Here is a 24,550-nt window from a genome sequence, read left to right as displayed (position 1 = left end):
GTAACATACATGTTCTGCCATGTACACACAGCAACACGTCTGGTTTATTAAAGTCATGATTCATACACATAACCTGTTGTGTTGAGTAACTGACAAACGAACCATGTAGGATTTCAGTAAAAGCCTCTGGTAAGATGAATGATCTGTGACCAGAAGTAAACTGTTAATAATAGTAATTAAGACAGCAGATTTTCTGGTGAGCAGGTAATGAGTGGATATTCATTCCGGGTGAAACTTCCCTTAAAACTATCAAACCCATCTACACAGTGAGTGTCCGTGATGAGCTGAGGACACACTGGGAGCCACAGCCCTGAGGAAGTGAAGGAGGAGTGAACTTCAGATCCTCGGATGGAATTGGGGCGGGTGTTTAACAACCGAGGAGCTCAGACCAGCAGCACACACACACACACACACACACACACATACACACACACACACACACACACATACACTCACACACACACACACACTCACTCTCCACTCATGTGTAAGTGGAGCTGGACTCAGGTCAATGAGGCAGATCTGCTGTACAAACGCCAGTGAAATGCAAACATGTGAACAGTCGCTCCGCTGCACACATGACGGACTTCATGACGACGCTCCCGCTGATCTGCGTCCAGCTGTTGTGCCCCGGAGACCAGCGATCGGTGAGTGTGTGAGAGTGTGTGAGAGAGAGTGTGCGTGTGGTTCAGGTGCGGACAGTGGCTCGCAGCAGACTTCGGTTCACTCCGGCAGAGAGAGAGAGAACAGTGGGTGAACGTGGTGGGGGACGATGAAACTCGATCATTGTGAATTATTTCAAACTAAAGAAGAAAACAAACTAAATTCCAAAGTGTCACTGGACAAGTTTCACTTTCACTTCTGCAGGTCCCGTGGTCCAACAGACTCCTCCCGCTTGTTATAAAAAAAGTCTGTCTTGTTTTTATGTATATTTTATTAATTAATATTATTAATTATTATTAGTAGTATCAATTGTTATTTATTATTATTATTATCATCATAGTTTGTCATTATTATTACTGTGATTATTATCATTATTACTGTATGTATTATTGTTTATATATATATTAATATTATTACTGTTAGAATGATTATTATAATGATCAAGTTTATTATTGTGGTTAAGTCTCACTGATGATAACCGACCTCCTTTAGTTTGGACTTATTGTTGTAACCAACATCTGTACAGCTGCGGCGACAATACAGAGTCACTGTGGAGAGTGAGGATCTACAGGGTAATAAACTTACTGCACATGTGTGTAGCTCCTGCAATACCTCTGCCAGTAGATCTCAGACTGTAGGCTACCCCACTAAAATAATTACCATACCTTCATATAAAAATATATATTTCTAAAGTATTCCCATGTATTTCTTTTGCACAATACCCAGACCCCTTCTCTTTTAGTTTTGCACACTTTGTTTTTTGCAGATTTGTTAAACATGGAAAACTGAAATCTGTGATTTACAAAAGCAGCGAGTGTCTTTGTTCTGTGCTTCGTTCGAGCAGCAGAACTCTCCCTCTGAAGACACTGCACACAGTTCGTTAAGCGCCATCACATGGTTCTTCATCCCTGATGGTGGAGAGGTGCATTATTCAGGATGCTCGGATATAATATTGTTATCGTTATTATTACCATTATTATTACTATGACTTATTGATCACAAAGTTCAGATCAAGTCAGACCGACCTCTCCGTTTATAGTGTGACCTCATGATTCATGATTCATGACGACAGCTGCACAGAGTCAGTCGTGGAAAGCCAAGTACATATGAATGTACTGTGAGTTACTCTCCAGCACGTGCTCATGCTACAGTACATCAAATCACTTAAGTACAAGTGGTAAAACCATAATTACCACAAAACGAAACGTTAATAGTATTTTATTTACTAAAAGTATTATCATGTATTTATTGTGCAAAATATCCAAACCCCCTCTACTTTTTGCATTGTTGTTGCATTGAAGACATAATTTAAGATTGAAAAACATGATTTGCCAATTAATTAACACTTGATATGTACTAACTTTGTATAATAACAAAGTGATGATGATTTCAGTTTTTTTGTTATTTCACTTGAAAAAAGAGAAATTTCATTTACAAACGTGTTCAGACTTTTCATTCAGTGCTTTAGAAGCAGCAGAACTGTCTCTGGAGACACTGCATGGATATTGTTAAGTTCTGATTCTTCGTGAAATGGATTTGTATATTGTAAGGGTTATCATAATAATAAAAAAGTATTACTTATATAATAATAACAATGATAATAATCAATATCATCATCAGCATGCAGTTTGTGGAGTTGTGCTCAGAGCTGTGGGCTTAACACTCTTCATCAAAAACTAAATGAAAATGAGACAAACATATTGGATACTGCAGATATGAAGTTTTCAATTCATCCAAATAAATCAACTTCAGTCTCATTCAAGCTCGACAATATAACCTGAAGGATGAGATCTAACATTTTTCTGTATTATCTCTAGAAAAGTGTCCAGTTCCAGTTTCATAACACTCAGGGGTGGCTCTGGTTCTTAGTTATCAGGTACGAACTCAGTTTTACTTATTATGATTCAAAATGTATTATTGTAGAAATAAAACATAAACACAAACAGTTAAAATCAAATCTGCTTTGTGTCATCTGAGAAAATGTTGGGACATTTTGTTTCTAGTTATTGGAAATGGAAAACAACCCAAACAGAATAGTAATAATAATGATGGTTATTATTTAAAGACTAAAATGAATTTTTAATTGAAGCACAGCTGTTACATTCAGTGATGGAGGGCCCTAAACATCAGAGAGATGTCGAATACAGTCTCATACTGTCTGATCAGAACAAATATGTTTGTTAATCTCTGTCTCTTCATTCTCCTCAAGCTTCCTGAGTATTTCTACATGGGCTGTTTCTGTGGCTGATACAGCAGATTTGCAGATTTGCTTGAAGATGCTAAAACAAACCATTGAGGTGAGAGAAGGTATCAAATACAATTATATCATGCTATGTATACTAATATATGACATATATTTATATTTTATTATATCCTTTTTTTTAAATTTTAACATTAAAATGATAAAACATTTGTTTATATAGTTGGGGACATCATATTTTGTTAATTGACACCTTTAAGTCACGTATCTTTTTTACATGTCATTGAAAGTCTGTTTTTTAATCAACGCCCTAATTTAGTTTTAACTTTGTTTCAAATCTCTCGTTAGAAATCAGACGCTATGCTGTACTCTCCGTCGATCGATGACAGTGAAGTAAGTTGTAAAAATTGATGTTGAAGTTTCACTTCTTTTATTAAAGGTCCAGTGTGTAAGATTGAGGTGAAAGGGAACTATTGGCAGAAATTTAAGGTTGAATAATCCTCATGATGTTTTCACTAATTCATTTCATCTGAATTGTATGAATTGTAGTTTTCTTTACCCAGAAAATGCCCTTTATATTTAGATACTTTATATTGAAATACTTTATATTGAAATACTTTATATTGAAATACTTTATATTCAAATACTTTATATTCAAATACTTTATATTTAAATACTTTATATTTAAATACTTTATATTTACATTCAGGGGACCCTCTCTACGGAGGCCGCCATGTTTTTTACATTAGTCCAGACTGAACAAACTAAACACCTTTTGAGTTTTTATGACAACTGAAGCTGCCACAGGTTCTGTTTCATGTTTGGGAGGAGAGGGTGAGGTGAGGGGTGTTCAGCTGCAACATGCAACTAGATGTCACTAAATTCTCACACTGCACCTTTAAGTTGAGAGAGAAAAAGAAAAGAGGACATAAAAGCATCAAAGTTCAATCTTTAATTCTGGACCTGAGAAACTAGTGTGACCCAACAATAACAACTCAAGCTCACTTGCTGGGTTTTTCTGCTTCTCTCAACCTTATCATAGGTTTTTATCAGTGGATGGTGTTTGTTAATTTTTCCACTTGTGAGCACAAGAACAAACGCCATCCAAGGAGAGTTCATGTAATATGTGAGAAGAGCTTCAAATTACCAGGAGAGGAAACTTTAGCTGAGCTGAATTCTGAAACCTTAAACTTACACTGACGCCATCACCTCACATTTCCATTTGACGAGTGTTTTCCAGCAGTGGTTTATTTCCACATCCAACAAATCAATATTATAAACATTCTGTGTTTCTGGTCATTTCAGTTACATTTTCTCTCTCCTCCAGTTTTGTTCCCTAAAAAAGTTGCTAGACGTCTCCCTGCCTGCTTCTCACTACTCTCATGAGGCCACTGTTTGCTGCTGGTCAGTTTGTTCACTGTGGGTATTCAGAGCTTAATTTACAGGAAGCCACTGGCTGCTGTAGCTGCAGACACACCCAAGAGAGCAGTGAGAGTGAACAAACAACAATGCAGTGTCAAAACTGAAACGTGCCGGTTCACGTGGCCTTTCCCCGACAAGAAAAACAGGCATTTGATCCATTGTTGATCTTTAAAACTGTTGATTATTGCAACTTTAACTGCAGGTTATCTTCATCATTTGTATGAACATAAGCTTGTAGATATGCTCTAATTAAAAAGGAATTAAGTGTTGTTGAGTGGACAGTCGACAGTCGTATGCGTGAGAATAGTATATACTATTAAAGATTTGCAAATATCCCCCCCCCCCCCCCCCCCCACTGTCAATCAAGCCCCAAATTTCACACTCATAGATATCAGTCCTCTTAATGTCCCAGATTTCTTTCATCAAGATCCATGAATTATTCTCTATGAAATCTGTGAAATTGTCAAAATCTCACACTGTTAAAGAAAGAGGCAAGAAATTCCTGGATCCACTTCTTTCTTCGGTTCCATACCAAAATTGTGCTGTCACTTCTTTGGCCCATGTTCCATCCTGCACCCAATTCCAATAAAATTGTCTCAGTAGTTTTTGTGTAACCCTCCTAACAAACAGAAAAAACATGAGAACATCTCTTCAGTGGAGGTAAAAAACCAACAGAAGACAGAATTCACATTATTTCTGGGTTTTCAAACTTGGAGCCTCGATCAAAACCAGCAACATGACACAGCTACAGCTACATGGGAACTCTTACTGATGCTTGTTGATGAAATGAATCTGTAAATGATTGCATCCATCTCTCTGTCTCTGTTCCAGGAGAACTGTGAAAATATGTTGCTCAAATGTTACATGTTGGAGTTGATAATGGTCCTCAATGAAGAAGAGGTGAAGGACAGTAGAGCAAGTTGCATCCTTGCGTTCAATGACCGTCTCGATTCCAGCTCTGTAAGTCTTGTTTGCAAAATTCTGTTTGGAGAGTCAGTAGATACAAGGAACTGATATAATACTACTCATTTTTTCACAAACACAGATGAAGCTATTGTTAACAGAATCTCCACCTTGCATCTGTTTTCATGGTTTTTAACATCCTCATAAATCAATTCTGGTGCATTTATTTCTGTGCAGCATGTCAGTGTCATATTTGTATTTTCAATCTTTGGAATGAATGTTTAATTGCACCTCTCTTAATTCTAGGTCGGCTGTCCACCATGTGAAGCCTACTCACTTCAAAATATCACAATATTCCTGGACAGACTAAATAACTTGTTGGAAAAAAAGACTACACAGGGGAATATGTAACATGGTGCAGTTACTGCAAGCTGCATATGTGTATTTGTATATATTGTGTTTTATATGAGAATTGTGTCTTTGTTTTGCATTAAGTTGTACAGAACGACAGAACTACCCTGCAGGTTTTTTTTAACTGTACGGATGAAGACCTGCCGTCAGTACAGTAGCAGCATATACTGTATATACAGAATGCATAGGTTTATTAAGCTCATTGCTCAACACTACTGAATGTAATAATATACAGTATACGTCCAATGAACTCCTGTTTACGCAAGTAAATAGTATCCTACCTATATGGTCTCATTTTATTTGTTTAATCTCTATTTTATTTTACTACCATTGTTAAGATGTGGCTCCGTGCTTGGTTCTCGTTAATGGTTTGTATTTAAATCACACATTTTTGGTCTTGATGACAACTCAAAGCACTTAATTGTACAGTTTTGCCATTTACACACACATTCACACAGGGAATGTATGTGCAGCACTTCCTCTCCATGCATCACTTACTGCTGACACAACTGTCAGAGGCAGTTTCAGTGTGTGGAAGAAGAAACATTCCTTCAGCTCCAAGTACTGTGGTTGGTTCAGATAATTTTATTCGTTGTGCAGTGGAGACAGCGTCACAGCAAGGCAACACAATTCTTTCCACTGGTCAACAGAGAGAGACAGAGAGTCTGTGTGAGGACAAAAGGCCATGGCAACTTAGGAAGTCCATAAGTATCCTATCAGGCAGTAAATCATTTGGTCCGCCTCATCACCGCCCCCTGCTAATCTCTGTCTGTATGAGGGGGTTCTGCTAAAGTAGATGTTCAGTGGTAAGAGCGGTACCTGATAATTCATTGTTTGTCTCATGCAGACCACAGTGTCATGTGGAGGAAATATCTGAGTGCATTAAGAAAATAACAAGAAAAGATATTTTGTAAAATATTTGAAAAGTGGAGGTGCCGGGGAACCAACCACTGACCTTTTGAATAGTGTATGACCCGCTCTAACCCCTGATCCACAGCTGCCAATGCAAGTCAAAGTTTACCTCCATGTCAGAACCACTCCTGCAGCATATTCCTCTCCTGTGAGGTTGATGAATGTTCACTGTGCTCCAAACATTCCAGTTTCTCAATGTGGAGGTGACTGACTCCACCTCCACAGTGACAGATTTAGAATCCAAGACGATACAACAAGCAGCAGGCTGAGTTTAATGTTTGGAGTTTAAAAATTCCCCATTTTAGTCTTTGATTTCTTGAATATTATGTTGTACCTGCATGCCTGTGGTTCAGGGGGTAGAGCGGGTCACTTACTAACCAGAGGGTCTGTGGTCCCATCCCAGTCTCCCCCATTCCAAAGTGTCCATGGGCAAGATGCTCAAGTGATGTGTGAAAGAGAAAGTGCTGCACATAGATGCACTGTATGGTGTGTGAGGATGGATGGAGGGAGGGAGGGACATGTATGTATGGATGGATGGATGATGTATGGATGGATGATGTATGTATGGATAGATGGAGGGATGACCAAACTGGAACATAAGGAGCTCTGAGTGGTTCGATTTAAATCAATTAAATGCACAAAGTGAATACAGTGAGTACACAATCACCAACGTCCACATCCAACTATTCTTTTTATTCCATTAAAAATAGACATTTGTGAATGTGTAACAAAACAAATACAGTTTAAACATGCGTTACAGTCCAAGGTATCAACCCTTAGAGTATAAAATCATTTTAAAATACAAAAATAAATAATGGAATTTGTTTAAAGACATGACGGTCTGTAACCCTCGTCCTATTCTATCGCCATCTCTCTTTATGTGGTTTCACTGAGCTGTACCTCAAGAAAAGAAAACATTACGGAAAAAGCTTTAAGTGCAACCAGTGACAGAATGTGACTAATCAACAGGCGACGGTATTCAGCATCTGCTTTGAAATACTGGAGTGTTCATTCAGCACAATAATACATCTACAACAGTACATGGAGAGTTTGGACCTGGATACACGACGCTGCTTCGTAGAGAAGGTCACCGTCTGCTCACTAGAGTCTGAGGCCATAAAAAGTTTCCAGCTCACTTTGGAGAGAAGTGTCCACTCCACTGAAACAGCTGGAAGCCTCACAGAAGTTCAGTCTTCATGTTCTGTCCATTGAAAAGTCTGCAGAGGATAAAGTTTTCATGCGCATACATGCAGGTTGAGCTGCTTTAACTCTCTCTCTCACACTCACACACACACACACACGTTATGTAAAAAAAAAAAAGGCTCTTAATGCAAGCAACACATACTGTTCTGAGACTAAATCCAGATACATCCACCCTTGAAATACTATAGCAACCAAAAACAAAAGTAGGTACATCACCATGGTAGTAAAAAATAAACACATTTTGGAGTCACTTCGGGTTTCGCAGCTCGTTCCCCTCATGAGTCAACTTTTCCGTACGTCCCCTCCGGTGGTCGGTAGCACTTGGGAAAGGCCATCAGCTGCAACATGTTGAAGGCATATTTCCTGCATCTAATGTTCTTTTGAACATTCTCAATACGACATCCCTCTCTGACGGCCAAATAAAGAGGGTGAGGAGGAGTGAGGGGGAGAACAGAAAGGAAAACAAAAAGTGATGAGTGATGTTTGTAACAGTGCCACAAGCTCTCAATATAAAAAAAACACTGGATTCTTTTCTGAAAACAAGATGTTTCCCAGAAACACAAAACCTTCTGAATGAAAGTGGTTGTGAAAAAAATCAAATGTTTTTGTGAAATGTTGTGGTTGAGAATGTGTTATGTAAAAATGAGCATTAGCGATATCATCACATCTCTGCGGAGACACAAGTTCCTGTAAACACTGTGACTTAACTTGGCAGATCTTGTTTGGTGTGGTTGAGAGGTTCATTTGGTAAAAGCCTGTTGCAGTTGTTCAGGAGAAACAACAACATCCACACTAGGCATTTTTTTCTTGTGCAAATTTAAACTTAGTCTTGATCCTTACGTCTGGGTGGGTCTCAGTTTGCTAGTTTTGAAAAACCTCAGAAAGACCATTAGATCATTTTACATTTAAAAATGAAGTCTTTTAGTTTCACAATTTCATGAGAAAAAAATTACAAGATCGATCAACCATTCATGTCAATCTCCAAAACAACCTTTCAGCCAAGACCTGGCTCATTTATTCAGGTTTCAGTGCCTTCAAACTTCTGCTGATGCTTCAATCGTGTATCAAACCATGATGTGTGTGTTTGAAAGTGAAACGTGGCGTGTGAACATCTGGAGGGTTCGATTTCCACACACGACAGAAGAGTGTAACTGATATGTCCTCAGAAAAGGATGTGAACCTCTGTCTGTTCTTGTGAGGCTGCGTCCCGGGGAGTTTATTATACAGCCATCAAAATGTAATCAGCTGAAGTGAACTGAATCACCATAAATAGTGCAAAGGCCAAGGCAAACTTAAATAATTTACAGCAATGTCCCTAATAAGTTTGGTGAATGTGTTAGATTCGCTTGTGGTTTATTATTGAACCTGGAGAAGCTGTTTTTTTCGTTTATATGGATCTTGTAATGTTGAACTCCCATCCAGCTGCTGTAGATGTGAGAGTTAAACTCCGGTCGTTTATTTTCCCCACCAAGGAAGTTATGTCATCTGCCTGTTTGTTATCTGCAGCATTACACATTAACTATAGATCTGATTACCATGAAACTTGATGGAAGGATGCGATATGATCCAGGAAGCGACCCATTAAATGTTGTCATGGATCCGTATCAGGGGGCAGATCCAGGATTTTTTTTTTGTTGACATTTTCATTGATTTCTGAGAGAATAGTTTATGGATTTTGAAAAAAAATCCAGTATATTAGAAGAGTGATATTAAAGAGTGTGTAGATTTGGGGCAAATCTGTATCTAGTGGGTTTAAATGTGGTTTCATGAAGGCCACCAATGTGTAGCTGAGAAACAGAATTTGGCCTTAGCTATAAGGCTTGTTTTAATGCAAGGGGACTGTTGGGCCATGGAGTAAATACGTGAGAGCTATTGTAGTTGTTTATTTAGTTTTCAGTTAATGTGAAGGTTAAATGTTAGTCAGACATTAAGAACAAATTATTTATCAGAAAAAAGTCCTGTTTATCAGAAAGAGGAACCATTTAAATTGCCAGTTATGTTATTTAACCATCTGATCAAAATCTATTTGCTCTAAATCCTCAGTAACGGCACAGGGACTTGATGCCCTACATCAATAACCCTAACCACCAGCACTCACTGAAGAATAGCCAGCAAACACAGAAAGAAGGAAGTAAGTAAAGATGGCATTGTCATCAATTTATTGATATTTTGCAAGCAGAAAAACAAGACTTAAAATGAGCCACACAACCAGTAGGTGGGAGCTAACAAGCAGCAGGGCAATGGGGTAAAAGTGCCGTGACGCTGGTTTGTTCTCTGTCACGGCGCCAGCCTCAGGGTCCTCCCACTGCCCAATGTCGCCCTGGGTCAGCCGACTGCAGGGTCGCCCATCGAGAGCGAAACAGAACGACCAGAGATAGATCAAAACACAGTGGTGTTAGTATGACGTTGTCCAAGTGGGACCATCGGCCCAATCAGGCGTCCCACTCAGACACAGAGCTATTAGTACACTTTGCCTCAAGATGCCACATTCACAGATGAGCAGGCAATGGAGCAGGAAAGTGAGAAACGGAGGGTGATGACTGGGTGAGGATGGAGAGACGAGGCATGCAGCTTGATTACATTTGAATAGTAAAAGTTTTGTAGCATCCTACTAATACATATTCAGTCTTGGATGGAGGAGCCACATTTGAACAGGTCGTGGTTGAACAGGTGTTTGTGGAATGTGACACTTTCTCGAGTATTGATTTCCCTTTGGACTCAACTTCATTCCCACTTTGTTTGGAACAGACCTGATCCAGTGATATTCTATTATTATCAGACATTTCACTGCTTAAAGCCAAACCTCACACTTCAGCAAAGACTACATGCAAGATTAGATGAGATCTCAACAGATGTAGATGTTTGACCTGCAGGCGAACACAAACATTGAATGTGTGGGGAGGTGGTAATGGTGGATGATACCATGGTGCTGTTGATATTGGTGGTGATATCAGCTGGAGGAGAAGGTGAAAACTAAATGACTTTTGCACAAAGGCTGGTGCTGAGAGACTCAGGTTATGGGTGCAAGTTATTTCTGTGTAACGTCTCCTTTCAAGGCTCATAAATCTCCACTGCTACTAAATGGAATTAAATCTGAGGTAACAAAAAATACAAGATATTTTCACTGGTGGCGTCTAAAGATGCAGATGGCTTCAGTTTTGATCTGAGATTTTCAGATATTCACCTGGAATCATTATGTTTCCAGTCTGTTTTCTTTCGAGCCACTTGTTCCGGAGAAAGTAGTTGAACTGTTTGCATAGTAGTTTGTGGATATATCCAGAGTAACTGAGGATACTGAGCATTAAAGTTTATTCTTGAAGTTTCCTTAAGCTCCACTCACTTTTCCTGAGTTTTCAACAAGAGTTTTCTCTTTCCACCAGCTCAAGGAAGAAAAATATGCCTTTAAGTAGTTTGACTGAAGTGACGTATTAAAGTCAAAACAGCTGGGAGTGTCTGGGACAATAACTTGCACCCTGAACAGTTTGACACGATTCTCTCTTACCTCCGCATACAATCCAGAGCACGGATGAAGAAATCCTTGCTGAGCTGGTGTTCATCCCGGAGGAGGGCACACTGCTCAAGTGTGACAGACATCGATGTCCGGTCTTTGGCACTTTTACAGCTGGTGAACCTGATGCCATTTAACCTTCGGCAGATCTGGAGGGAAGAGTAGAATGTGTTCGATGTGCACGTCACCATTAGTGAACAACAGTGACGCCTGCAGTCATCCTCTGCTCATTGTAGGTACTCTTTATGACAAATACAAATTAACCCTTGAATATATTGAATGAAGTCTGAATATATGGAATGAAACTTTGAATATATGGAATGAAACTTTGAATATATGGAATGAAACCTTGAATATATTGAATGAAGTCTGAATATATTGAATGAAATCTTGAATGGGTTTGATAACGACATATTTGGAATCATTGCCAATTTTTTCTCAGCTTCTCAGCTTTAAATTTGTATCAGAAATGTTTTCTCCCTAAGCATCAGTTTTTGCCCACAAAAGTCCATATTGGTCAGGCTCTAATTATATTTATTATTGTAATTATTTATGTATTTAAAGCCTGATGCGTAAGTACTGAGTCTGATGACGTTAGTGATGCTAGCATTAATGTTATGACAGATGCTAGCAGCCATACATCAACCCTCTATTCGCTTTGCAACGTAATGAGCAACCGGTGGAATTGAATGTGATGCAGAGACCATTATGTAAGATTTTGATGCAGATTAGATGCAAAAGGCAGAAATCCTATTTAACGGTATTTTCTCACATTGCTTTTTGATTGCAGCAGCTGGGTTACCATTTTTATATCTAACTCTTCTTATTGTGATGCTGCTCTATGAGGCAATTCAGATACTGAATGTCAGGTAAAAGATCAGTATCTATACGGCATCACCAGAGTCAATCCACCATGCTCAGACAGTTTCCTTTTCACACACAGCCCATAAATTCACAGAGCAGTGTTCACAGATTTGTTACCTTGGTTATCCAGAGACACAGACTTATGCAAGTTTAGAGAAAAGAAAAAGAAACAGAAGAAACAGTGCTCACCGATCCAGCAATCCATAGTATCTCCACATTCTTCCTTTTCTTTGTGACTACATTCTGGCCCAGGGTTTCAAGTAATTCCTTAACATCAGTCTGTGTTTGAAAACAAGGTAGACCTGTACATAGAGAACATGACATGACTGGGCCTGTTTCTGGATTTGGTTCAAAATTTAAAACAGTGGATGCAGCTCTGATTTCAAACTCATATCTATTTAGGATCACTGTGTCTCTTTGCACTTACATTCTAGTGGCACCTTTTCACTTAAGGATTTGAAATAGGCTTCTAACATCTCAAAGTTCTTCTGGTTTATTCTTTCCTGTAGGGAGATATCTCCAAACCTGACAGAGGAAATAAGAGCAGTTACCCTCAAGCCTCGTGACCCTCACTGAAAATCATACAACATTTTAGAAGATGAGGAATAAAACTGTTTTGGTGGGATTATATTTGTTATTTGATAAATGCCAGATTATTAAGATTTATCAGAGTGAATGTAATAAAGATTAATATGTAACAGTTCAGGTAATTTGAATATGTCATCACAGGGTTTGAAAGCCTCCAGCAGAGAAGGAAGCTGTTGTGGGCATAAATGCATTTTCTTAATATGTTCACACAAAGAGCGTGTTCCCTTCACTGAGTCAGTACCTCTCTGCTATAGTCTGCTGTTCGTTGATGCCCACGTTAAACAGCACCGGGAACACTTGTAGTGGTTTGCCCTCCTTGATCTCCTCTGGCAACGTCTGGAAAACCAGTCTTGGTAATGGCACTTCGACAGTGAAGTGGTCTCTGAATGCAACAGGAGAAACAAAATGGAAGGTAGAAAGACAGAGAGGGGTTCAACAAAATCTCATTTTACAAATGCTGCAGGTTCTGATGTGTTTTGGAATTTGGCACCAAGGACACGCCAGAACAAGCTGTAAGAGAGAGGCTGATGCTGTGTGAGTGCTAGAGACGGGAAAGTAAGCAAGGGTGACCGAATGCGTGGAAGTTGGCGAGGAAAGAGGAGTGTGTGATCTTCCTGGAGGACACCAGCTCACACCAGGGCCTTCAAGTGAACTATTGCATTATTTAAGGACATGAATGAACCCTGTTTGCCGGTCAGTAACTGACAAGACTTTAAAGCCACAGTGGAGGGTGTCAAAAATTCAAGAAAGAAAAAAATTAGTTAATGTCCTTGCAGCAGGAATCATCAAACGTGAAAAGGTTTTACAGGAAGAGAGAGGAGGGATTATGATATTGTTTTTCTGACATTTATTTGGGAAAATGTCATGAGATGAATTGGAATGTCACTAAAGAGTGCATTCCTCCTTCAAGGCCCAACAGTCCCCTTATCCAACTACATTTAATATCCCTACATTTAATATCCCTATATCCAGATTTGTATTTGGATCTTCAGCAAAGTTTACTGGGTTCTTCCCTGACCCATAACACATCACAAGGAGATAAGGAGGGCTGGAGGAAAGCCAGATTTTTTTCTTTAGGTTTACGACGATAACTCTCATATACAGTATAAACAGGGAGTTGAATCTGTTAGGCAGAAGAGATTCACATTGGCCCCGGATCTCTCTCCAAGCAGACTGCAGTGCTTGTACTGATGCTGAACTTTTTGTAATAAACCTTTAATACAATCAAGACAGTGTCAGCGGAGATTCCTTCATCATCTTCACATCATCGCTACCCCAATATACAACAAGACTTGGCGTCATGAACAGGATTTGATTATATACAACACTGGGAAAATCCATTTATTTCACGGAGCTTCTAAATGGCTTAGATTTACAATCTGAATACACTTTGAAACGTTCTGCACCTCATGCATATTCCATGAGCCCAATAGATTCCCGAGCAGAAATTTGGGCATTAGCTGCTCTTGGACTATTCACTAAACCAAACATCTAAACTATCCAAGTGCATAGTGAAGCTTTGCGTGAATTGATGGCCTCTCAGGAATTCCACGGAGATACATAAGAGGCAGAGCAAGAAGGAGTTGATGACTCGCCTCTCCACTTAGAGGCTTTAACAAACCTTCACACAGGGGGCGAGGCCCCATCAGAGGGAAGAGTAATTGAGAGGGAGTGTAAACAGATGTTTGCCAAATGTGATATTGGGCAAGAGGCTGTCAGGGAGTTACATTTCAGAACAAACCCACCTCATGAATGTCTTCCCCACAAGTCATAACTTATATGACTTCTTCCCAACTTTAGTTTAACGTAGTTGAACTTTGACCGTGGCGCACTGTGATAAACACTCAATTGTCCAATAGTAATGAAGCTTGAAGCTAGTTTATGCATATATCATAATAATGAGTGTTAGGGCCACTTAAAGGGCCAGTGTGTAAGATTTGGATGAAAGGATGAAATTGAATGTTAAATAATCCTTGTGATGTTTTCACTAATGTGTTTCATCCATTGTATGAATTGTTGTTTTCTTTACTCTAGAATGGGACCTTTATATTTAAATACTTTTACATCAAGGGGGTCCTCTCTACGGAGGCCGTCATGATGTTTACAGTTGTTCAAACTTTACAAACTAAACAACTTTTGGGTTTTAATGACAACTGAAGGCTTCCACAGGTTCTCTGTCATGTTTGTAAGGGGGGGGGGGGGGGGGCATTCAGCTCCTCTGAATGCCCCCCCCCCTTAAGGAAGGCTCTAATGCATCTAACGCCTTTCTCTCCCTGTTACCAAACAGATAAGGAGAGCTGGAGGAAAACCAGATGCGTTTTCTTTAGGTTTACGATGATAACTCTCATATATAAACTGGGAGTTGAATCTGTTAGGCAGAACATGAAACTTCACCACTATATGTCACAAAATTCTACACACTGTACCTTTAAAGGGAAAAATAAAGTCACTTAATAAGTCATTAGGCTGGAGGAGTTAAAATGAGGAATATGGAGCATCTTGTTGAGTTATACTTTAGTATAAGTTTCACAAATAATGAAATACTTTATCTTCTATCATCAGCACAACATTGTCAAAAGTATCAGTGGAAAACTATTTGATGAGGAAATGTTAGGTGGTCAACTGCGTAACTTTGGTTACAGTGTGATGCTATTCAGAGATTTCATAGTTTCTCAAGAAACAATGAGATTAGATCAAGATTTTGATCCTGGACTCAGGTTCATTTAATCTCTTTTCTCATTAAATTACGATTTAATCCTCGAAATCTCATTTTAGAGTCAAGTAGGCATGTCAGGTGTATTTTACCGTCAAGTAGCTTGTTGTATGAAGGGGAAATGTGTAAACATATAGCTTAGGCTTATTATGTGTTCCCCCCATAACTTATACAGACCTATTAACGTTTCTTAATGGAAGTAATAAGGTATAGCTTTCATAGATTTCAGTGACATAGTGTCAAAGTTCCTTCTAGGCCTTAAAGCACAAAAGCAAAAAGCAAGGGGGATAGTGCCTCACCGTCGGCCACACACTAAAGGCTGGAGGTCACTGAGGTCATCTGTCTTAGCCTCTGTGATCTTGAACACAACTCTTTGCAGGTCTGAGATTCCAACCTCCATGTCCTCCAGCATCCCAATCTCTTCACCTGTGAACAGTTTGACAAAACAAGATGAGTGGTGATTTCATTCCTGATTGTCGAACAGTGTGTTTTTAGCTTCTCAAATTGATGTTGAGAGTTCAACTCAAAATATAAAAATCAAATAGGATTAAACTGAATTATTGATAAAATGTAAAACTGCCCATAATTACTCGTGACTGTGATTGACAGAAACACTGTCAGATCAGTGGTTGGCCAATTAACTTCTTTACTGGCCGCGAGCCTTCAGGCCACGTCGAGCCCCTCGCTCTGCGTGCAGCTGTTAATTTCACTGACCAATCTATTTAACTTCTTGCTGGGCTGCACCATGAAATTTAGCAGAGCAGCATGAGTGAGAACTTTGATCATGATGGTACAGATAACAAGAATCAGTGTACTTGTATCTTACAGGATTTAATTCAACCTCCTCTTACTGTATTGATCTGATAAACATTCATCCTAAAGATACTGAGCTTAACTTTCTCCGGGAACATTAATATTAAGTTATTTTGTCAGTAACTGTGCCAATGACACATAACCTTTCTACAAGTTGGGTTTTGCTTAAGCTTCATCAATCCTCACAATTATCAGGGAGGTTTTCTTCCTCAAAAGCAAAACAAGCTATGTTCTTCAGATTGCCAGTTCTGATTGAACCATAACTCATTTACTCACTATAGGTGCTGAGCAGACTCTCAAACTGAGCTACTAGGCCAACCAGCTGGAGCTGCCTCAGGAAGCCTTTGTCCTCCATTCCTGCATAGAGCCTCATGACGAAACCACAGGCCAAGGCTGCCAGCTGTAAAACAAATAAACACACAGGTAAGACTTCTCCCCAACTTTAGTTTAACATAGTTAAACTTTGACTGTGGCGCACTGTGATAAATACTCAAGTGTCCAATGGTAATGAAGCTTGAAGCTGTCATGTTTGGAAGGGGGTTGGGTGAGATAGGGGCATTCAGCTGCAACATGAAACTTCACCACTATATGTCACAAAATTTTACACACTGTGCCTTTACAGGGAAAAATGCAGGTGCATGCACGCGCACACGAGAGCGCGCGCGCGCGCGCACACACACACACAACTGAGCCATATCTTATTTAAGTTGTTCTTGGAAAAAACAACTTGACCATGAGTACGCAGAGGTGAGCATGTTGTGACTTTTGTGTTTGTCACTGTGTCAAATTAACAGAACCACTGGAAAATTAATCTAACTTAATTAAAATGTAACAATGCGTGGAGAACCTTCTTCGTATATAGCATTGAGTGGACTTTGGCCCAAACAGGTGATTTGATTAAAAAAACACTTTACATCTCCACTGGCTAAAATGTAAGACGTATGAAGACGCCCTCTTGCCTTAGTGGCTCCTGCTGTGTGTATGTTTCTGTGCTGCCTTGTGGGTGGCTGGTGGGCGTAGTTCCTCAGAGCGACTGCGATAACCTGGCCAGTCTCCCAGGAGAACAGACGATCTGGCTGTGTCTGTTGGATCTGTGTCTCTCTCTGTTCTGCCAGCACTGTGTTTGTATTTGTTGTTATTTTAGTTTCTGCATTACACTCATCTACCTGCTGACAAACTGATTAACACACTTTATAAGAAAGAGCCTCCACCTCTGATGAACTATTACTCATTACTATAGAAACCCTGACTTCCTCTTGTGTTGTCACCTACTGCCTGACTGAAGACCACGTCCCGCCTCTGCTGGAGGAGGAAGCCCTGCGGTATGCTGCAGGCTGCCTCCTGCAGGAGCACGAAAGTCATTGCTCTCTTAGCTTTCTCCGCCACCTCCATCACACAGTCCTTTAACCTGGTCACCAGAGGACACAGCTGCTCCTTCCAGTCACCTGCGGAGCAACGTGGGATATTGAAAGAACAGAGGAGGACATATGTGGGATGGGCATGAGTGCAGAGGTGCAGACAGAGATGGGTTTGTTAGATTACGTGTGCGTGTGTGTGTATGGCCATTGTTCTCAGGCCAAAAACAACAAACAGTTAATCTGTGAGCTGAAACCAGTTTAGCCATTCATGCCTCCCTGAAAAGGAGAAGTAATTACAGCTGCTGACTTTTGAAACACACACACACACACAAAACATAACATTAAACAACCTTTTGTTTTTATCACACAACATACTTAACACCTGCTTAGAAATAATATACAGGAATCAGGACACAGCTATACTTTGCTTTCACAGTGTCTCAATTGTATTTCCTGCATTAAGTGGGTTTCTTGCAATCCCTTCAATAGCTCACAGGGGGCAGTGTTGGATAAGTAATGTTGAGTTATTGAATCTTGCCGAAACACTTTTCACTTCTGCTCCCACATAGTGAGGAGTTTTTGAGGGGAGGTGGGGGTCAGTATCGACACGTACAAAGACAGACAGACAGACATAAGAAAGATAGAAGACAGACAGACAGATTCAAGAGAATGTAAAGCACATCAAGGTTGCCCTTGTCTGTCAGAGAAATCATCTCTTATCTCATTTTGCAAATACTGCCTCTGAACGGAGAAGGAGGAAACAGAACTCCAGCTGTCATCTCTTCAGCTGCCCACCTGTCCAAACATCTAAACCCCCACAACGTCTTGTCAGAAAAGCCTGGGCTTCACTGTTCTCCGCCAGGAGATAAAGCCTGTCTCATTATTCTTGTCCATGTTTGTATTTAGACAAGCAGATGACCACTTGCTCTGAGCCTGTTCAGCGTCTTAATAAAGGTGCTCGGGGAGTTGAGCTTATCTTTTAGACGGAACACAGGGCAGACGGCCTTGTCCTCACCTGTCCGCTAACTTGGACAGAAGGACACACGCAGACATACAGTACATACATACACAGGCACAAACTGATAGAAACGGACAAACCCTTACACACATGCAAAGTGCTTTTGCATCTGGCGCACACACACACATGCGCCTTCCTCCTTGTCGCCTGGTCAGACTAATGCCGCTGCTGTGTTTGCCAGTTGGCAGCTGGAACAGACTGGGCACTTGTTTGGACACAAGCTGGAGGCAGGATTTCATTGGATGTAAGGGAAGACTGGGCAGCTTGCAGTCAACAGTGAATGGCTCTGCATATCAAATATTGCCTTCATCCATTTTTCTGGCAACAATTTCAGGTTCTCTTCTGCTAATGCTTAAAACAACAGGGGCTGAGTCTTGTGTCACTCTCTTCAACCGAAACATTAACTGTTCAGTGTTATTTCTCTCACAGTGAGAAATCATATTCTATGAAGTCAAATCAAACCTTTCTGTCTGATGATTTTGTCCAGTGGCTGGTTGCTCATTTCAATACTGACCAACAAACATCCGTGCACTTTAATAACAGAACAGGTATTCTATTGATGGTCATTTACCTGCCAGTGTGCAAACTTCCCTCAGAAGTGTGTGCATCACACAAACACAATCATCACAGCACTTATTTACCAGAGTTGTGTGAGGTGATGACGTCAGCCAGCTGCTGCTCAGGGACTGGCTCCTGTCTGTTGTTGTCTTCCTCCTGCAGTTTATCCACCATGGCGATGACACAGTTCAGACATTTGGCCACGTTGGCCCACACCCTGTCCTGAAAGAGCAGAGTACACAATCAGCAGTCAGAAGGCAGTCACTGAAGAGATGGATCACTCTGTCACACACGGTACATGCTGAGTATTTTTATATGTACAGTATTTATGTGTTCAAAAACAATGAGGTGTTTCCCTTTATAGTCTAAACTGGCTTTGTTCAAAAGGTCAAAAGGAAATTGTTGTCTGAACATTCAGATATTACCCTCAAAGTGTTTGCAGCTTTCTATCTCTTTTCCTGAGCTCCTACTGTTCACCGCAAAACGATGCTTTTCACTTCTCTGTGTGTGTGTACAAATAAGTCAATCCTACTGTGTGTATGTGTAAAGTGATGGTTTGCATTTTGGTCTCTGTTGCCTCAGAAAGTCAGATTTGAACATGTTAAAACAGTGAGTAATATTTTGAGGGATAATTAAGCCCCAGCGTGCATGAATCATGATCGGCTGCTGCTGTCAGTGTGGCAGGCACTGTCTCCACATGCAAACAAACCCGTCCTCAACACTTCCATGAAAAGAAGCAGCAGTTTGTCATGATGAAGGGTTTGAACTGAAAAGCTCTCATTAAAATGAATAAAGTTGTGTTTGGCATGTGATATAATTTAGGAAGTAATTGAGATTATTTGCCATAAAAATGGTTTATCTGTATTACAGCTTATTTCCCGTGTGTACTCTGCAGTGGGCACCAGCAGTAAAAATAACAGTTTGTCATTCTGTACTTAAATGAACTCAAACCATAAATAGCTGCAGCTTTGAAAGATTTCTTAATGAGTCAACCTCACCCATTCCTCCTCGTCGTACTCTTTATGGTGTGGAATGGAGTCTTGGTGCTTCAGAGGCAGAGTTCCACCTTCTCCTTTTGTCGTGGTTTGTGATCCGTCCACATTATTACACATCACTGTACTCTCAGTGACAGACGTGGCTGGACTGTGTCCTGGGAGTCCCTGCACCGGGCTCTGATTCTGGTCGCTGCACTGGTGGATGTGACCTTGATGTTGGCCGGCCTGTGCTGGGGTTTGCTTCTGGTTCTTGGAAACGTACCCGGGCTGTGCTGCATGCAGCGCTAGCAGTGCACTCTTGACCAATTCATCCTTAAGTGTGTGAACAAATTGCTCTGTCTGTAGCAAAGAAGGAAAAAAAAAAAGATAAATGGGAGACAGATACTGTAAGTTATTGTGGGATAGCACAACAAATGAAAATGTAAGCTGTGGAAAAGCAAAACAGACATGGTGAGAGTGAGACAGAAAATGACTGTCACATCGGTGCGGAGAGTGGGTGTAAGAAAACGCCGGTGGAAGTGAGCGTGGAGGCGAGTAACTATTTACAGAGCAGGTGAACAGAAACAAGGAAAATGAACACTCTCCCTCACCATAAAGTAGCCGCTCTCCATTACAGCAGCACAGCCAGTGAGAAACCAAAACAGCAACAAACAACAAACAATTCAATTACTCCTCATCCTGCCGGCTCCTACACGAGCACACTTCTTTTGATCACAAATTCACCAGCCACTGTATGTTGATGATGATCCCGGCACCAAGGAGCCTCGCCACTGCTGCCGCCACTGCGTAAAAAATGATAAGGGCTCTCAAGAGTAATTGAGTTAGCACTGCAATAAGCAATTCTATTACCACAGCAAAATGCCGTCTAATAAAACGCGTGAACCAAGCCTCCATTAAAACAAACCTATATTTGTCACACAAACGCCTGCCTCCCTGATGCGGACAGAATAGCGGATGAGGATGTTGAGACGATGAGAAGTGTTGGAGGCGGCAAAGTCAGCAAAGTAGATACAGTACGTGGCCAGTCCTGTCCTGGTACAAGAGACACTACATTTCAACTCTACACTTTCTTTGCTCTCCCACTTGCGTGGAAATGCCCCTTTGGGTACGAGTGTTTTGAATTGAATTGAATCCAAATAAAAAATGTTGGTATACGAAACACAATTTTGTGCAGCAGAAAATCATTTTCTTTATGATCATCTTAAGGCCTTATCTTTTTGACCTGTGGTGGGTTTCGGCCTCACTATAAAAACATTAAGGGCCACTTAAAGTGCAGAAAAAAAGCTTTTTGCCATTTCCTTCCACTCTAATGTTCTCCTATAATCAGATTTATACATCAAAGTACATCACTTGTATTAACATATTTGACCAATATTTTTTTTTTCCATTCGATTGAGTTCAGTTCTGATTTCTGATCCTGTAGTTCATTCACATTTTTGACCAAAGTCAAGTGCTACAGCTGTGAAGATCCACAAATTACTGAGTTTAGTTCATCATGAAGTTGCATCTGATTCAAGTTAAAAAACATTATCATCCAAAAACACAGGCATTAATGTCAATTCATCTTGTGTATGGCACACAAAAGAATACAGTTTACACAATACATTACTCTGAATAAACTTTCAGAAAAATATAATATGTTAAAGGATAAAACATTTAGAATTAAGTAAAAGTTGAGCTGTGGTCATTAAAAACTAAATGTTAAATACTAAATATAAAGTTAGCTTAAAGATCCCTTAAGTTCCTTCTCTGTTGCTCTTGAGCTGCATAATGACGGTGTGAAAAGTTTCCATTGCATCATCGGGGGGATATGAAGACTTTTCTGAGCCCTTCAGCGACAAATCTTACGACTTCTGGGACAGAACTCAGTTACTGTCCTGTGTTACGCGTGCAACTTTTCTAAACATCACCCGGTGGAGCTGCATGTGCGAATGCAAATGTGAGAATCAAATTGGACTGTAAAGGACTTTTCTCTGCAAGCTTCCTGTTTCACAGACCAAGTAGTGTCCTTGAGCTGATGTACAAACAGATAAAGGGCCGGGACTGGCAGACACAAGGCAGAATGCAAATACAACAGGATTTTATATGCTGTTTTAAACGTTGCACATTCACCATACACAGCTCAGCTACAAGTCCAAACTATGAGCCTTGGTTTTTTGCATCATTCATAATGCTGGTGTTGCTGATTAGGCTCTGTTTTTACCCCGTCTGTTTTTTCTGTTGGTTTGAACGTTTGATTGTCTGCAAGATTACACAAAACCTGATCATCAAAAACTTGGAATGTTGGTGTATAGGTCAGAGAATAACCCATTACATTTTGGTGCAGATCCAGGTTTTTTGTTAGACTTCATTTTACATTGTCCTTGGTTTTCCCAGGGCCTTGGTAGAGGTATAGGTGCTGTAGAGTGCCACTTTAGTTCAAACAGTTACACTCAGTTCACCGCACAACTTGGTCTAAACATGCTCTGTTCTCATGGTTAAACACCATGGTCATTTCTTTCACATGCTTTCAATAAGAGTTTCCATTCACATGAAGGAATCCATTTTTTAATCATGACTGAGGGCAGATCCACTGATGTGACTGAAAAACCTCTACAATTATCCACATTTACTCTACATCCACACTCATCAGTACCTCTTGTCTCTGGTCCTCACATGTGCTTATGTTTCAAGACCCTTAACATCAATGAGTTCTATTGTTATACACTTCGTGACTGTTCTGTACTTCTATTACGTTGACCACTTTCCATTAGTTTGTCTTTTACTGAGAATACACTGGCCATTTGCTTTGAGAGACACAGCGTTCATCACATGATGCTACCAGTTATTTAAAAAACCAAGACAATCATCAGTCAAAATCCTCTGCTCTTGATTGGACTGTTACCCACTGAACAGGTCATTTGAAGAATGTTTAAGCAGAGAAAGCAGATGACGACTACACTTAAAACACCATTGTAACAAATTCATATCCATTTTAATTGCCTTGCATTGCTACAAATGAGTTCCATTACTGTAAGTCAATGATGTGAGAGCTAAAGTCTATGGATAAGAGGAAATGTAAAATTACATGAGAAAAGGAATTTCTGTCAGGACAATGTTCCGTCATTCGAACACGTATAGAAAGACGTTTTTATATTTTATAAAAGATGAAAAAAAATTCCAAGTGAGCTTTTTTAAAAAAAAGGGCCACACTTGATTGAGCAACCAAAACACTTCAAAATGTAAATTCATATTCAAATTGAACTCTGCTTATCTGACCTCAATGTTAATTTGGAATCTATGAGACCATGTATTATTCATTATCTTCTCCTGAGATGAGTGAAAAAAGACACACAATGTATTTAAAACAATCTGGGTCATATTTGCACTTCTTAACCGCAGGGTCATATCTGACAATGCCTGTGCTCATACGATAACTTTTTATACTGGTGAGCTTATTTCCAGCCAAAATGCTATTCATGCATTTTCGTTGTGGATAAAAGTGAACTGATTACATTAGAAGTCAGGTGTATAAATTAAGTTTCTTGCCTCGGTTATATTCCTAACTATTCAGTCAGAAGGATCTAGAGGGAAGGTGCTTGATGTTCTGTATCCAAACAGATATTGTGTTTAAAGTGAAATATCAGGGAAAACCTTTGGGCAAAAGAGAAAAGCATTGCAGCTTCATTTTCTTATCAAGGCTAAACCAAAGCAACCTTGCCTCTCCAAGTGCAAAAACGACTCCTCGGTGTAGCTCCTCCACACCTACCTGTTTGAGAGATCTGAAATGCTCTGAAATCTCTTGGGAGAGATTCTGTTGCTAGTTTTTCTTAAACATGTCTGCCGATGTGATCCTGACTGAGCAGAAGTGCAAGTCAGAGAACGCCTCTGTGGACCCTGACTGCAAAAAACACAAGTCGCGTTTGATCTAAAAAACAGGGAAAACAGTAAGAATTTATTCACCCCGAATGTTTCTGTGTGGTTTTATCCTGAGGGATGAACACATTTCAGGGGAGAAAAAAAAACTCATTCTGTAACTTAACAGACGAGGCGAACGGAGGCTGAATGGAGAGAGCATGTTAGAACAGCACTTGGCCGTGATGACACTCACTCACTAATGTGTGTGTGACCTCTGTTCAACGCATCATTCAGCATAATCGTGCATCGGTGATCAAACCGGCAGCTCTTTGCAGGTAACCGATATGTTAGAGAGATATAACTTGTGCTACAATGCAGCTGGAGGGAGGGGAGTTGCGTGCAAATCCCATTTTCACTGTGATTATCATCAGAGAGAAATTATTATTATCATCAGCACAATCATCATCATCATATATAGAGAAGCTACAGAACATCTGTCGTCAGAATGTGCCCATTGAAAGTGTTCTGGAGTGAAATATTGATTGGCCTGGAGAAAGGTGGTCTGAGCAGAGAGGGAGAAAGTC

At 40.1% G+C, this 24,550-nt stretch overlaps 2 protein-coding genes across 21 annotated transcripts in view; one reads left to right on the top strand and one right to left on the bottom strand.

The window, feature by feature from the left end:
- Positions 1 to 331: 331 nt before the first annotated feature.
- il15 (interleukin 15) lies at positions 332 to 5,883 on the top strand. The gene is made up of 6 exons (XM_069530720.1): positions 332 to 647; positions 2,481 to 2,539; positions 2,873 to 2,960; positions 3,212 to 3,256; positions 5,117 to 5,245; positions 5,495 to 5,883. Exons 1-6 carry the CDS (start codon positions 579 to 581, stop codon positions 5,597 to 5,599), a joined length of 495 nt encoding a protein of 164 aa, XP_069386821.1. The 5' UTR covers positions 332 to 578; the 3' UTR covers positions 5,600 to 5,883.
- Positions 5,884 to 7,183: 1,300 nt separating this feature from the next.
- The window catches only part of inpp4b (inositol polyphosphate-4-phosphatase type II B), a 183,097-nt gene continuing 165,730 nt past the window's right edge, over positions 7,184 to 24,550 (bottom strand). For 15 of the 20 annotated variants that reach the window (XM_020101330.2, XM_020101329.2, XM_020101333.2 and 12 more), the window contains 10 exons: positions 20,133 to 20,468; positions 19,218 to 19,356; positions 17,473 to 17,645; positions 16,477 to 16,600; positions 15,687 to 15,813; positions 12,916 to 13,056; positions 12,514 to 12,611; positions 12,276 to 12,388; positions 11,217 to 11,371; positions 9,582 to 10,047 (listed from right to left, as the gene is read on the bottom strand). In XM_020101330.2, the coding sequence (XP_019956889.2) occupies positions 9,873 to 10,047; positions 11,217 to 11,371; positions 12,276 to 12,388; positions 12,514 to 12,611; positions 12,916 to 13,056; positions 15,687 to 15,813; positions 16,477 to 16,600; positions 17,473 to 17,645; positions 19,218 to 19,356; positions 20,133 to 20,468 (1,581 nt within the window). In that variant the 3' untranslated portion in view covers positions 9,582 to 9,872. The other 5 variants (XM_020101335.2, XM_020101339.2, XM_069530716.1 and 2 more) reach the window with 2 other exon arrangements.

The sequence above is a fragment of the Paralichthys olivaceus genome, chromosome 8, assembly GCF_024713975.1.
Source record: "Paralichthys olivaceus isolate ysfri-2021 chromosome 8, ASM2471397v2, whole genome shotgun sequence".
Classification (NCBI taxonomy): Eukaryota; Metazoa; Chordata; class Actinopteri; order Pleuronectiformes; family Paralichthyidae; genus Paralichthys; species Paralichthys olivaceus.
Note: the sequence above shows the minus strand (reverse complement) of the source record. Positions and strands in the feature narration are given on the sequence as shown.